General features: G+C 39.5%; 1 protein-coding gene across 3 annotated transcripts in view; it reads left to right on the forward strand.

Moving 5' to 3' along the window:
* Positions 1-1,132: 1,132 nt before the first annotated feature.
* Positions 1,133-15,577, forward strand: part of PDLIM3 (PDZ and LIM domain 3) — a 30,460-nt gene continuing 16,015 nt past the window's right edge. For 2 of the 3 annotated variants that reach the window (XM_046648616.1, XM_046648619.1), the window contains exons 1-3: positions 1,135-1,379; positions 10,136-10,287; positions 11,740-11,824. In XM_046648616.1, the coding sequence (XP_046504572.1) occupies positions 1,287-1,379; positions 10,136-10,287; positions 11,740-11,824 (330 nt within the window). In that variant the 5' untranslated portion in view covers positions 1,135-1,286. Of the gene's footprint in view, positions 1,380-10,135; positions 10,288-11,739; positions 11,825-15,577 lie in introns of all 3 variants that reach the window. The other variant, XM_046648617.1, reaches the window with a different exon arrangement.

Here is a 15,577-nt window from a genome sequence, read left to right on the forward strand (position 1 = left end):
GATCTTATGCAAGTAATTCCACTTCTAAGAAAGGGTTTCCTTATCTGGAAAAAAAAGGGGAATAATAGCAGCAATCTGATGGACTTGTCATGAGAATGAAGATCACAGGCCTGAAGCAATGGTGACAGCACCGGGACCGTGGAGATGCTCAATGAATACTCGTCCCCCTCCTTTTCCTCTATGCTATTTCATCTGGTTTGGGGTGCCTCTCAGTCCATCTTACTCACACTCCACTCAGCATCCTCACACTGGCTGCAGCGTCCACAGGGGGCAGTCTCCACTCCTATGTTTGTTACACTTGCCTCTGATGTGTCAAAAACACAAGTTTAGAGACTGAATTTGAGGGAGGTGACAATTGCTCCAATCAAAATTAAACTATATTTTGAGTATATTGGTTAACCATCTGTTCATATGTACTTTTAATGGTTCGTTAGATTGGGTGTATGTTTGTATAACAATTTCACTCAGATTTCTTCGTTTTTAAAAAATAAATTTTGAATATATTTGTTTATGTAATTAAGTATATTATGTATACCCATAAATATATATTACTATATGTACTTAATTGCACAAATGCTTAATATTTATTGAGCGCTTATGCTATGCCAGGCACTGTGCAGACGCAGCCCATTTTCATGGTATTTCACTGTGCAGAGGTACAAGTTTCATGGTAACCCTACGAGGTAAGTACAATTATTATCCCTATTTTACAGATGAAAAAACTGAGGCTTAAGGACGTTAAGTAACTTAACCAAGGTCACACAGCTGGTAAGTAAATATTATCGCACTCAAAATTGCTAAATAATTACATTAATGGTGCTTGCGTTTTATTTCAATTGAAAGCACAGAGGCTGTGGTTTGTTTTTAACTTCGAACGAAGCGCACTGCTGACCTCCAAGGAGAAGATAAACAGGAGGACAGGTGTTACTTTAAGAAAGTGATGGAAGTTGTAACCCGAAGCCTCCTCCAGCGCGCGCCCGGAGGGTCTGGGACGCTGCCCCCGGCCAGTGCGCGGCCGTGAACTCCCGCGGGTCTGGCGCGTCTCTTTCTTCCAAAGTTGGAGCTCTCCTTGGTGGGAGGGGGCGGGGAGGAGAGTAGGCCAGTGACGTCACTCGGGAGAAGGGATAAAGCTCCTGGGCCACAGTCCAGGCGAGGACACTGCCCCGGGAGCGGAGTGGGCTGTCCCACTCGGGGACACTCGCCGTGGGCAGGGCCGCCCCTCGCTGCGCCCCAGTCACTGGGAGCCAAGGCGCCCCCGCCCGAGGAAGGCCGCGCCAGGAGTCACCATGCCCCAGAACGTGATCCTCCCGGGCCCCGCGCCCTGGGGCTTCAGACTCTCTGGGGGCATAGACTTCAACCAGCCTTTGGTCATCACCAGGGTAGGTGTTTTCCATTCTTGTGCTAAAAGTTGGGGACTTTGGCTTTTGGCGGGTCCCCTTGGAGCGGCGGAGAGTGGTCAGTGAGCCCGGGTGTGCTGGGTGGGTCCTCAGCTTGGGGCTCACAGTTCGAGGGGCAGAAGCAACTTCGCAAACAGGTTTGGAGGATGCAGAGCAGCTTAGAGATTTAACCAAGTCAGCTCCAGTGGTCTCTCGGCATCCTTTTGGTCCCCAGCAACTTTCCGAGGACAGGTGAACGGACTGCGTGATTTCCCTGGGCTCAGAGAAGCCGAGGCTGCCAGGACCGGGTGCCTTCTCGCCCTCCACCCCCGGTGCCCCCTCAGTAACGCAGGAGAGTGGGTCCTCAAGCAGAGGCGAGGCGATTGTTTCTTGGAGCTAGACACGCATCTAACCGCTTTTCTTGTCTGGATGAAAACTTCAGCAGGGCGCTGTTCGCAGAGCCCAACCTGGGTCGGCCAAGTTGGAACCGCTCGTATCAGCCGAGACAGGGAAAATACTACTAATCGGTATTCCTAGGTTTCCAGGCATTTTGAATAAATATTTTCCAAAGCTGAGAACTTAGCTTAGGAATTATCACCTATAACTCAAACTACAAAGAAAACGTGTCAGATGGTTTAGTTTGCCTGATGGAAAACGTCACCACCAGCCTAACTCTGAAAATAATGCTTTATTATCAAAGTCAAGCTTTTTTTACTTAATATCCCCCAGAGTATTGTCTAATTAGAAAAAGAAGGAAAAGGAAACTTCAGGATTTCTGTCCGGTCAATAAATTTCTAGTTGGTCTAGTTGATTTTTTTTCTAACACGTGTTTGTCTTAATAGAAAATTATTGTTATTTCAATTATCGCATAAAAAGCATATGAAACCTAATTTAAAAGCATAAACTTTCAGAATGTTATAGTTTTATTATACTTTCTTTTCTTCCTTACTGCTTATACTGTATTTTAGAAATGTATTCTTTGTAATCTGATTTACTCACGTAGATTTCTGACAAAGCAATTCTTTTTAAATTCTGTTCTACTTACACATCTATGAGATTTGGGAACTAAAGTCTTTTTAAAATGTATCAAAACATATCATACAGACACATACCATGGAAGACTACAAGCTTTGTTTTACACTTTTCAAAAACGTATAAACACATCTGACATGTGTTTTTGTAGGAGACATGAAAACCTAACATACCCCCCAAAATGTTCCTGAGTAAATTAAGCAGAAAATGATTCAGTCATCTGGGCCAAGCAATGCCTTTTATGGCTTTACCAAAGAAAACAGTTTCCATTATCTCTACTAAGAAATATTTTTAAGGTTCCTGAAGTATAGTTTTCATTTGTTTATATTAAATGAAATAAGCTCTTGAACCCTAACAAAGGATAAATCATATTTATCTTAAATCCTAAAGAAATAATCTTGTCACAAAAAATCCTTTAAATGATTTGTAAAAGAAATATCTTGCTACTATTATGTAACATGTCAATGTGATTAATCTTATGTTTGAAGTGTTGAGTTGCTGACATTATAACCAATGTTATTTTAAAGCGGTGCTTCCATTTTGGAATGAGACTGCAGGAGCTATTGGTGACTGTATTTGATAGAATGGGTTATTATTTGGGAAACCCATTCTTGTTTGAATATTTAACTCATAACTAATTTGTATCACTCATGTTGCCACTTGGCTCAACAACAGTGCACAACTATATATGATTGTTTCATTTGACTTCGCCTTTTCTCTACAATTAATTTAACTCAAGGAGAGCACATTAAACTGTTTTGTTTTCCAAGTGTCCCCGAAATCATGCACATGGTGGATTCTTGTTGAATAAATAAAAGCATACTGAATTGAACTCTTTTGCTTTAGTGAACACCTAATTGAGACTATTTCCACTGAAATTGTAAGAATACTAAAAGTCAGGGGCTGGCCCCGTGGCTGAGTGGTTAAGTTCGCGCGCTCCACTGCAGGCGGCCCAGTGTTTCGTTAGTTCGAATCCTGGGCGCGGACATGGCACTGCTCATCAGACCACGCTGAGGCAGCGTCCCACATACCACAACTAGAAGGACCCACAACGAAGAATATACAACTATGTATGGGGGGCTTTGGGGAGAAAAGGAAAAAATAAAATCTTTTTTAAAAAAAAGAATACTAAAAGTCATTTGGAAAAAGACTAGATGATATTACACAAAAAAATGAGCGTTGGAGTTAGGTAGTAGAATTATTCCATTACTTTCATAATTTTTATATTATGTGAAAAGGTTGTATATGTGTTATTACACTCTCTGTTTGCCATACACTCTTCTAAGCCCCTTATATGCACCAGCTCACTTAAATCTCACAATAATCCTGTGAGAGGAGTAGTAATAATACCCCTTTTGGCAAATGAGGAGAATGAGGTTTAAGAGTGTCATTAACCTGCCAACGATCACAAGTGGTGGGACAGAATCTGATGCCAGGTCTACCTGCCTCCGAAACCTACCTTCTGAAGTCCACACATGTGAAAAAGTCTGCTTGTTGTACAGATATTTCCAGACAGTGTTTTGTGCCATCCAATTCATCGCCTGGTCATATTGATTCTACATCTTTGAGATCTACCACTTTCCTTTTTTTCCCACCACTGTCCCTATTCAACATTTCATAACTTCACACCCAGCTGTTTGTCTCCCCTCTCCAAATTACCCTGCATGTTCTTACCAGCCACCTTTGGGAAATGCAAGATTACTCCTGTCTTCTCCATTCTTAAAAATCTTTCAATGGCATCACCAGTTTACAGAGAATAAAATGTGTGGTCTTTGCACACATTCATGGCTTTCACCCTCTATCCCAACTCAAGTTTCCAACTTCATTTCCTCCCCCTCTCTTCCTTCCCTCTCCCTTTCCTCCTCTCACTCTGTCAGTAGGCAGTGGTGCCACTATTCTGGACTACTTACGATTTCTCTAACATATCTTTGCTCCTACTATCATTTTTCTCCAGAATTCTCTTCCCCACCCCACCCCACTGTCCTCTATGCCTGTGGAAACCCAATCAAATACCACTCTGGTAGGCTTCTTCCAGTAATAAGCATTTCATCCATTTGATTATCATAGCTTTTGACTGACAACCTCTCCTTATAGCATGCCTCGTACCACAGATGTTTGAGTACATCTATATCCTATAAATCGCATGCTCCCTGAGGGCAGGAATGTTCAAATTTGGGGGCTACTCAGTGCTGAGCACGGTGGCTTTTACATCATGTATGTTATAGAATAAATATAGACACAATATGGATGATTGTTCACTTTTTATATGACTTTATCATAAATAGGTAGAGATTGTGTACTCAAAAATATTCCACAATATAGAAAAATTACAACTGTGTTATTGTTAATTGATTTGTCTGTTTTTGATAAGTTCTTAAGTATGCAATGAATTGAAATATCAATGCCTGCACTTAATGCCACAAAAATTCCCATAAATGAGATGTATTCCTCAAGTCAATTAAATCAATTTTTATCCTCCTATAACAAATACCCCCCCCCCCCCCCCCCCCACAGCCTTACACTCTACAAATGCAGAATACAGCAATGCTCCTCGACAGTGGTCCTCCCCTCCCCCAGAATTGGGAGGAGGGTTTGCAAACGTAACTCTCTCCATTAATTGAAATTACAACTCACAAAATTAGGACAAGGGGTCCCTGCCTCATAATTGTTTACAGTCCAATTAATCAGCCAGGTGAAATTTTGTATCATAAAAAACATCAGAAGTAGGGTAAATCAAACACCAGACATTCTCAAAAAATTTTAGCAATTGGTTGTGATACAATTTGTAGGAAACAGTTTCTAGGCAATAGGTGTGCTATGTTTTGTGCAGTATAAATTTAAGTTGTGGATGCTCAGTTTGGGGAAGGGGGTTGTCACTGCAAACACCATATATAACTTGCCTAAGCATTTCACAGAATAAAGTTTAAGGTTCACATCTCTAAGTGAGCAGCTTTTCTTTTTCTGGCAAGAAAGTTCTAAGGAGTTTCTTTCTTAAGTCTTTGGACCACCCAGAAGGTGGAGCTACTATCAGAGCCAAGTTACAGATGGTTTGTTTGCACAAATGGTCCAATTTGGAATAAAGCTCAAGGTTCTTTCATGTCCATGATGTAAAATTATTGTACACATCCAATGCCAGTAGGTCCTTTCCCCCTCAATTCCTCTTCCCCGCTTCCCTTCCTATTCAGAACACACCCAGGATCAACATCACTGTAACCGAGATGTATATGGACTTGAGTACCAACATAGAGAATGTTAGTGTATTCTTAAGTTTTGCAGGCCTTAACATAGAAAAGTATATTACTTTAATATAAACTATATTTGAAATGTGAACTTTTAGAAGGAAATGTTTACAGTGGAATGCCATCCTTTTCCAGGATTCAAGTGTAGTAGGAAGGTTGAGTGAATAAAAACCTATTTAATTTTGTTCTACTAAAAAGATGTGTCTACATGGAAGTGCTGGTTCATATGTTCATAACATTCATACATCCCACAAACATCTATTAAGTGCAGAATGTATTGTATGTGGAAGGTGCTGTAGAGGATACGATTATAATGTAATGGGTTTCTACTCCCTAAGAAGCTCGTATATCAGTAGAAGGGAAGGGACGTGTGCATAAACTACCATCATACAACTTGCCCCGTATTCCCGGAGAAAAGTATAGCGAAAGAGATAGGAGGAATCCAGGAGAGAGAATATCTGCAGGAGTGGCATTGTGGGATAGTGGAAGAGCTTGAGTTATAAAGTTAGACAGACCCAGATAGGAATTTCAGATTGGTCACTGGATGTGTGACCCTGTGCAAGTTTCTTATACTTTATGAGCACCAGTTTTCTCATCTTAAAAGATTATCTTGAGAATTGAGATAACAGTTCTCAACAATAATACACTTCCAATAATAACAACAATACCATAACTGTCCTCAATCCCGGTGCACATTAGACTTACCAGGATAACTTTTGAGAATATCCATGCCTGGGTACCACTTGCAGAGATTCTGACTTAACTGGTGTGGGGTATAGCTCTAAGAATGTAGATGGCAGCCAGGCGCTAGAGGAGTTTTAGATGCCCGGTAAGGGACTGGAGTTTATTTGTAGGCAACGGAGAACAACAGATCAGTGGCGCTTCTCGCTATGTTGATCCACTCCCCACAGATCCATAACTATTTCAATCGTTTGTCATTCTTAACATAAAAATCCCATCAGGCTCATATCTTGGATTTCGAAATCCTCATGCTTCCCACAGTAAATAGAACATTCTAGATGCTTTATCTGTGTTTTAAATTAGTTTTTTCCAAATGGACCCAAGCAATAGGTTGATGTAAATAGTAGAAATCATCTGAGGCACTTGGAAGAACACAAATTCCCCAGGTCCTCTCCTAGAGCCTCTGATTCGTGATTCCAGGCATCTGGAGGGGATCAGAGTCCTTATGCTCAGCCAGGACCCCAGGTGATTCTCCTAATCAGACAAGTTTGAAAACACGTGTGAAGTGATTGACGGCAGTACTATTTCCAATGATCTCTCTAATGCTTTTCATATTTGAGACCCTAATGAACCTGAAGAATAATCCATTGAAAAACCCTTTGCCTCATTTTCTCTCTCTCATCTCTTAATTTGGGACTTCATATTAATAATAAACTGTGAGCAATAATATAGTAATAAAGTAATGCTGGGAAATAATTGATTCTTATGAAAAACAGTTTAACTTACTAAAACCAGGCCAATTTAGTGGTCATTTTCTAATCACTAGCTTAGCTGAACTTGAGAATTAGGAAGAAGTGAAGGGACTGTGTTTTCTCCTTCTCTCTCTACATACTCTTTTCCTTCTTATCAACTCCCTCCTTGGAGGTCCCAGGACATCAGTTACCAGGTTGAATGCAAAGCCAGAAGTGGGTTCTGGCCAACACTATCAACTCCTATCCTACTTGACTTCTGAAACAGCTGATGACAAGGGTGTACAGCTGCTCCCAACTTAGCAGAAAGCCACAGGTTACTTAGACACTTCTCTTCCTCTGAAAAATAAAACTAATCTTCTTTGTCTAGCCTGTCTGAGAGCTGTTGCAGTGGTCAAGGTTATTAGGAAAAGCTTTGCAAATGTAATATTTTGGGTAAATATAAGATGGCATTATTAACTTCCATATTATTACTGGTAATAAAATTTAGTAATATTTGGTATCTAAGTTCAGCCAACCAGATGTCTCTGTTTAAAATTCACATAGAAAGATACACACACAACCCTACCTTCCACTTATCCTAACCAGAGCTAAAAAATATTGGTAGGCTTTTCTAAATCAAGATTAAGTGTTATATAACTGAAACCTATTTAAGTGTATTAGAAAGCTAAGTGAGACTTTAAAAGCAAACACACTGAGCCGTGCTTTCTCATGTTCTTACTCAAAGAAAAGTATTGTGGCCTTAGAGATTTAAAAATAGTACTGATTTTGATGAACTATAGCTAGAGAAAATTAAAAGTTTAAGATTATTTTTATCCCTACAAGTCACATGGGGAATGGAAACTTTTATTCTTCTAACAGTTCTGGGTCTGGGAGACCGTCTAAATGGAAAACAGCTATGCAGTGCTTCCCAAAGGCTGAGATATAATAATCCCCAGTCGCTTCACCCAGCCCCTATCAACTGTTCCTGCTGGAAAATGATCATGATTGCTACAGTGAGATGATTACTGAAAGAAAATGAGCACACTAAACATTTTAGTGATGAGACTGAAGAGCTAGGACACATGAGAATTTATTATTTTGGCACTTTTATTCATTTAGATGAATCTTGGCTCTCCCTTAGGGTCACAAAGTTAAATAGGATCAATAGCTAGATTAAGCAAATAGAGAAAAAAAAAATGAATGAATGATTGATCCTCAAGTAAAGCATTAGGAACAATCTAGTTTATTCCTGGAGCAGTTTGAGGATTAAGTCAACTCCTTTGTATTATTCTGCTTTAGCTAGTGGGAACTTGCAAACAAAACAAGGATAGGTTGACATTAATAACCACCATCTTTGGGTGTGTAGGGACTAGCTCTTTTTGTTTTATAAGCTCTGATTTATATGTCCTTTTTGTTCATTTTTCAATAATTATTCATTAATTCTGAACACTGGAACATACACAGTGAAGCACCAGGAATATACATAATATTATACACATCCTCAAGAAGTTCCAGTCTAGTTGGAAAGACAGTCAATACACAAGTAAATAAACAAATATAAAAGTACAAATTGTTTTCAAAGGAACTGGGTATAATGCGGGAGAACAATGGAAAAGGGGCTGGAGAAGCTACTTCAGATGTTCAGGGAAGTCTCTCTGAGAATGTGGCATTTAAGCCTAGACCTAAAGGATGAGAGGAGCAACTGGGTGAAGAGAGGGAGAAGCATTTCAGGCAAAAATAACAGTGCGTCGAAAGCCCTGAAGAGTGTACAAGCTTGGCCTATTTGAGGAACTAACTGGAGACCGGAATAGCTACAGCGCAGTGGACAAGGGGGAGCAGGAATGGGGTAAGATGATGTTAGAGAAGTAGGCAGGGTAAGACAGGATGAGGACTATTAGGGAGTGGTAAATAGTTGGGATTTACCCAGAAAAATTGGGAATAGGTATAGCAATCAAAAGAATCGTTGTCTTTACCCGAATACCCAATAGTAATTTCAAATTTGCACTTTTTAAACATTTAACAACCATTTTTTTCCCATTTTCATTTTTCTCATATTATTTCCCATATCATCCCCCCCCCCCCAAAAAGGAACCCACATGGATTTCTTGTAGACAGCATAAAATTGGATGTTGGTTTGTTTTTTTTTTACCTAATTTGACAATCTCTGTTAAACAAAAAGAAGGTGATATGTTTTTAGATCATTTACATATAATGTAATTACTGATAAGGTTTAATTAAAATCTGCCATCTTGTTAGTTGTTTTCTATTTGTTCTATCCATTCTTCATTCACGCCAAAGAGACTGTGAGTGAATGCAATCCTCTCTTGTGTCTGTGGTCCCCAGGGTTCTCGGTGCTAACTCACAATGCTAACTCACACTCGGCCTTTAGCAACTTGTTCATAATTTTAGCTGAATTCTTAGTATGGTGGCCCCATCTTCCTCTGTGCTCTGACACAAGTGAGCCCACCCTTACATCTTGTCTTTCATTGGAGGCACCTGTCTTTCCTTAGAGTCCAGGCTAGTTGCTTGCCCTGCAACTTTAGCTCCCTGAAGAGTTCGTGAAAAGTTATAAGTTTGTATATTATATGGCTTCCCTTTATTAGCACAAAAGTGATTCTCTTTCCAGCTTTCTACATCCTAGATGCCCCTTTATGTGAATTTTAAAGATCACAACTTATGAGGATGCTAAAGCAGTTTCAATACAAATATAAAAGCTCGCTGAATTTAGTAAAGTTCTATTCCCAATTAGCGAGTTCTGGGTAACAAAAAAAAAAACTAAAAGCAAATTATTTTGTTTAAAGGAAAGAAAATATGATTCAAGTGGGGAGTGATGAAAGATGTTCTAAAAGAGATGTCATGATAGATGAAATGTGGTTAGTAAGAAACAAAATTATTTAGCATGATGGGAAAATAGAGCTAACACAATTGACCAAGTAAGAATTATTTTAAGTTACATTTAAAATTTCCTGCCCAGTGAAACATTTAAAATGTTACCAAGCTTGAATATAAATGTCAGGCACAAAATTCAAGATATTGCAGAATGTTGGTTTTTAAATGGTGCCATGATTTCTTCCAGATTACTCCAGGAAGCAAGGCAGCAGCTGCCAACCTGTGTCCTGGAGATGTCATCCTGGCTATCGATGGCTTTGGTACAGAGTCCATGACTCATGCTGATGCACAGGACAGGATTAAAGCAGCAGCACACCAACTGTGTCTCAAAATTGACAGGTACCCTTTAATTAATGGTGTTAAAATTTGATCTGTTTTGCAGGAGAACCTGAACCAGAGCTACAAATGATTTCATCCTCCCAGTGTAAAGGGGTATGACAGGACCAAGAATTTTTGCTGACTTTTTTAATATATCAGCCACTTTGGTCTGTTCTTCACTGAAGTCAGTTGATCCAGTAGCTATTAACAAACTATGTCTAAAAAGAATTCTCTGGAATGTCAGAATAATGAAAGGCGAAAAGAATATTTTTTCCTGGACTAACCCAGTTAATTGACTATAAAAATAGAATCATTAAAGGTACTGGCCACATAAGCCCTGAACAGCATGTCTAGTTGTACTGCTGTTCTAAATGTGGTAGAGAATGGAATGGAATGTAAAGATTCTCCTAAAAGAATCCACTTGCCAAAATGTGATCATGTTAAAAATTGGTTGTTAATATCCTGTATGCCATTGGCTGTTTCCTACAGAATTCAGCCCAGAAGAATCTCACGAGGTGAGAGAGTGCACATGCACATGAGTGTGTTAGATAATGAGACTTCTCACCAAAAAAAAAAAAAAAAATTTAGGAAATTGAACCTGATCTTTTGGCATCAGAACCCTAGTGTGAAACTGAATTGTGAAAATCATGTTTCTTAATAGTGGTTGTTTGTGAGTTTATCCTGTTACTATTGTATTCACGGTTTTCCCTGCTGTGGGACAGAAGGCACAGTCAGCCAGCCAATCTGCCATTTCATGGGGTAAAATTGATTCTTTCCCTGTCTGTGCATAACCTGTGTTCCCGCCAAACACACAGCCCCTCAAGAGCGCACAGTCCCAATAGCTACATCAGAAGGACTGGACAAAGCACGTTTCCTTGATGGCAACAGCAAATTCACCTGGCAAATTACTCACTGTCTCCTGTGCTGGCCTAGGTAGGCTAGGAGGGAAGTCGAGGAGACCTGGGGATTTTGCCTGTGGTCCTCTGCGGGGTGTGGCGCCAGATTCTCCCTCTCCTGTACCCTGTACCACATGCGTTGGAGACCTACTTTCTCCCAACGCAGAGAGAGAGAGAGAGGGATCTTGTGTTTCTTCCTCTTTTTATAAGGGCATTAATCCCATTATGAGGGTCCCACCCTCATGATGTCTTCTAACCCTAATTACCTCCCTAAGGCCCCACCTCCAAATATCATCACATTGGGAATTAGGGTTGAACATATGAATTCGGGGGGACACGAACATTCAGCCCATAGCATTCCTCCAGGCAATTATGATCCATCCAAGTTTCCCCAGAAGTACACTAAAAATGTAAGACTAATTGCTTGGGAGAATAAAGAGTAATGAGCAAAGAATATTGCTTTTGCTTAAATTAGCAAGGGTTGATAGTGTCTCACAAACATTACAGGAAATTAAAGTATGCTAACAGTGGAAGCTCCATTAGAATTTGGAATTTATGAACTGTATTTTATTTACAGGGCAGACACTCGCTTGTGGTCTCCACAGGTAACTGAAGATGGGAAGGCTCATCCTTTCAAAATCAACTTAGAATCAGAACCACAGGTATGAATTTTCGAGTAAATGATATTCACATTGCATTTCCTTTTAAGTGATGTGGATGCCTTCCAGGAGGAAGAAATGACACATCTAAAAACTTGGAATAAGCTACCTGATGATGATGCAGTTGTCTGCCCTGGCTCTCTGAGATTGATTTATGTTATCCATGTCTTCTTTCTTTTATCAAGAAAAGAGAAGTATGCCTAGGCAAACATCTTGTTAAAAGACAAATATGTTCTCATCAGGAAAAAATTTGGCTATATCTACAAATAATCCATATTTTTTTATGATGGACTTCTGCCAAATGACCATGAGGTAATCCAAGAAGTTTAAGATGTTAAAACAAAGCAAAACATAAATAGGGTGGACCATTTGAAACAGGTGTCTCTAATCTACTAGTTATTGTGAACTCCAATCCCTTGAGGTCTTCAGCCAGATCTTATTTTACATCCTTCTTTAATTCTCAATTCTGGCATTCTGTAATTAAGTTTACTCTACAGAAAGAGTTTTGCATTATGTAATTATGGGGATATTCAGCCCGTGCAGCTGAATTCCAAAAGACAAAGGATTTTCCCCTTGAGGCAGCTCTATCTCAAGAGCTAAATTAATCTAATAATCGGATGCTTATCTGACTAGTCTCCTTTCAAAAGCTCCAAAAAACTGAAATTACACCAACCCTCAATTGTACTGTATGGAAAAATGTAATCAAGAAAGTAACTTTAGAACCTCTATTTAGGCAGATGCTTCCCAAGATTAGAGAGACAGACATAAATTGAATATCCCTTTTTAAACAAGTATTCCTACTAAACTGATTAGCTATTCCCAAAGTGTCATTTTTATATATATCTAATGAAACTGAACTGAAAACCTACTTGTAATTTATGCTTCGGCAGTGTTTCCCTTTTCAGGATCGTCAGCTCCTGAATTTTGTCCAAGTTTTCCACTTGTCTCCGTAAGCCACCATTTTCTTTTTGATAAAATACATGTAAAGTACCATATGTGCATGTATCTCATAGGGCTCCTCAAAGATTTAAATTAAATAATATTAAAAAAGAACTTGGCACATTAGATTGCTCATTGAATGGGGGCTCTCATTATTGTAGAGCTGGTACCCCCCCTCCCACCAGGCTGTGATCAGAAAGCCTCCTGGCCTTTGTCAGTGAGAGAGGAAGCTGCCTATGTGATGGGGCTTCCTAGATACCTGGAACGCCTTCCTCATTGCTGTTACAAGGGTTATTACAAATTACTTTGGATGGAAACTTTATTTTCAGTTAAAATACAACGCCCCCAGGAGAAGAAACATCCTGAGTAGTTTAACCTGTACAGAAAATGAGTTTAATAGGTCCTTGTCCCAGACTTTTGACTGGAGGGAAGGAAGAGCCTGAGCCTAAAAACCACTAAGAGCAAAGGAGGAGAAAACAGGCCCCAAAGAGAACGAGCAGGATATGGAATATTCATGAAGGCGGGAATGGTGTGTCTGTTCTCTTTCCTCTGAGTCTCCCAGGCATAGTACAACAGCAGGCACTCAATAAATAGCTGACAATTCAATGAAAGGACCTGGAGGGCCTAAAGATAAACAGCATTTTCTAACGTTGCCCAGGACCAATCCTGGGAACCAACTCTCCAACTGGCGTTCTGACACCACCCCCTGCTGTCCCATGGAAAAGTGATTGTGAAAGTTTAGAGAGAAATTTTGGTCAGGTAAGAGCTCTGCTCTTCAGGGTGAATGAGTAAAAGATAAAATGGACGAGACAGGGTAATAAATGTGGTGAGAAGAGATCTGAATGTCGATGGCAGCTTCCTGTGGCAGCTGAGGTGTGTTGGGGAATAATAATGCCTCTCATGAACATTTTCTTTGGTAGAAGAAAAGATAGCAAGAAGAAAACACTGAGTTCTTGAGCAAGAGCTGTCACTTGTAGATAGCCTTTCACAGTAATGCCCCAGCCCAACCGCTTCCTCCACCCTCATCAACTCATCACTTAGAGGCAACACATGAGAAAAAGAGATCATGTGGTGCTTTAAAAAAAAAAAAAAAGAAAGAAAATTTAAGGCTCACATACATGCATTTATTGACCACCAATCTCTTATTATCACCAGGACAAACTGGATAGAATTCTGAATTTCCTTTTCTGTATACAGTACACATCCAAAATTGGACTGCCCCCTTTTGCAAATTGTTTTTCCATTCAAAATTTTTCCAAATTTTTAAAATCCAATTTCATCAATAGGAGATGCTAAGATATGGGGCAATTAGACAGATTTGACCAAAGTACTAAATCCCCAATGATCCCCGATCCTATTGCAGCACCCACTCTCTCATGTGGGTGACCCAGCCAGAATTTACTAAGCACAGGGGGAGCTTACACCAAGATGGGTTCTTGTGTTTTGCTATGTCTCTCCAGAATCAGAGTTTAAGGACCTCTTAAAGAGGCCCCTTGTGTAAATCTAAGAGTATTAATTTATGACTATGGTTATTCCAAGAATTGTATTTTAAAAGATAATGCTAATTTTAAATACTGTGGCCTCTTGTCAATCATGTATTAGCCCACGTGTCCTAAATTTTTGGTTTAGACAATATGGATATTTATATTACAAATGGGGAAAAGATAAAGAATGATATAGGTTAAAAAAAAAAAAAAGGTGAAGATTGGGTTAAGGGCCTCAGAAGCCAGGCAGATGGAGCCTTTGAACATTACTTTAGTTTGAATCATGACCAATTCTCACCGGCACCCTCTCCAAGAGGCTGGTGTTTGAAGGGCTCAGAGATAAGAATCATTTCGGTTCTTCCCCTAAAGGACCAGAGGATTCCTACTCCCCATCATCCTCAGGCCAGATTTCTGCATGACCAGTCCATGTAACTTGGCACTTCAGGACAGACATTCCCTGCACCAAATAGCTACATTTCAGCCCAGCCTCTGCTATCTGAAAATCCTATGGCATAAACCAGAACAAAAAGCAGTGATGAAAAACAAGCAGTGAATTTAACTTGTAGAATGAGATTAAAGAAAAGCTAAATAGTGGTTATGTTTGTATTCTTCTTGTATTTTTTTTTAATTAACACAAAGCTATGCAAAGAGATGCCTCTTTTTTCCCCCCAAATGAGAACTCTGCAAATAAAGCAACTTTCTGGACAACAGAAGTGTGTCAGTCTGAGAATAGAATGCCCTTAATATATCATGCTTTAACACGCCATTGTAGATGAACGGCAAAATGCCGTGAGGCAATACAATCTTTGAGTTCTCGTTTCTCAACCCAAGCCAAACTTCTGTTGTAAGTTGTGACCTTTGCTATTAGAATAAAATATTCTTTTTCACTTTAAAAGTAATATATATTCATTGAAAAAAACTCCACTATATCCTACCATCCAAGCCCAGCCACAAATAATAAAATGTTAGTGTATTTATTTCTGGTCTTTTTCCCTGTGCATAGGTTTAGTTTGGGGGACTTTGTCTCATCCAGTTATAGTAATAATTGATTTTACAAAATTTTAATATCTAGCTTTTTTTTCCTTTTTGTATGCTATTATTAAATAGTTAAATTTTGTTTTTATGAATTTAGACTCAAATCTTAGGCTTAAAAGGAAGTTTAGGGGTTGTTTAGATCAACCCCCAGCCACTGAATAAACCTCTTCCATACAATCTTGAACATGGCCTATGAGCAGACATAGGGGCTTTTCTATACAAAGCATTGCTCCAGACTTTAGGTGTGTTGTTAGAGTTCTTTGTCCTTTTTCAAAGCTTACATTCTCAAACGAAACAT

This window comes from Equus quagga, chromosome 22 (assembly GCF_021613505.1).
Source record: "Equus quagga isolate Etosha38 chromosome 22, UCLA_HA_Equagga_1.0, whole genome shotgun sequence".
NCBI classification, from domain to species: Eukaryota; Metazoa; Chordata; class Mammalia; order Perissodactyla; family Equidae; genus Equus; species Equus quagga.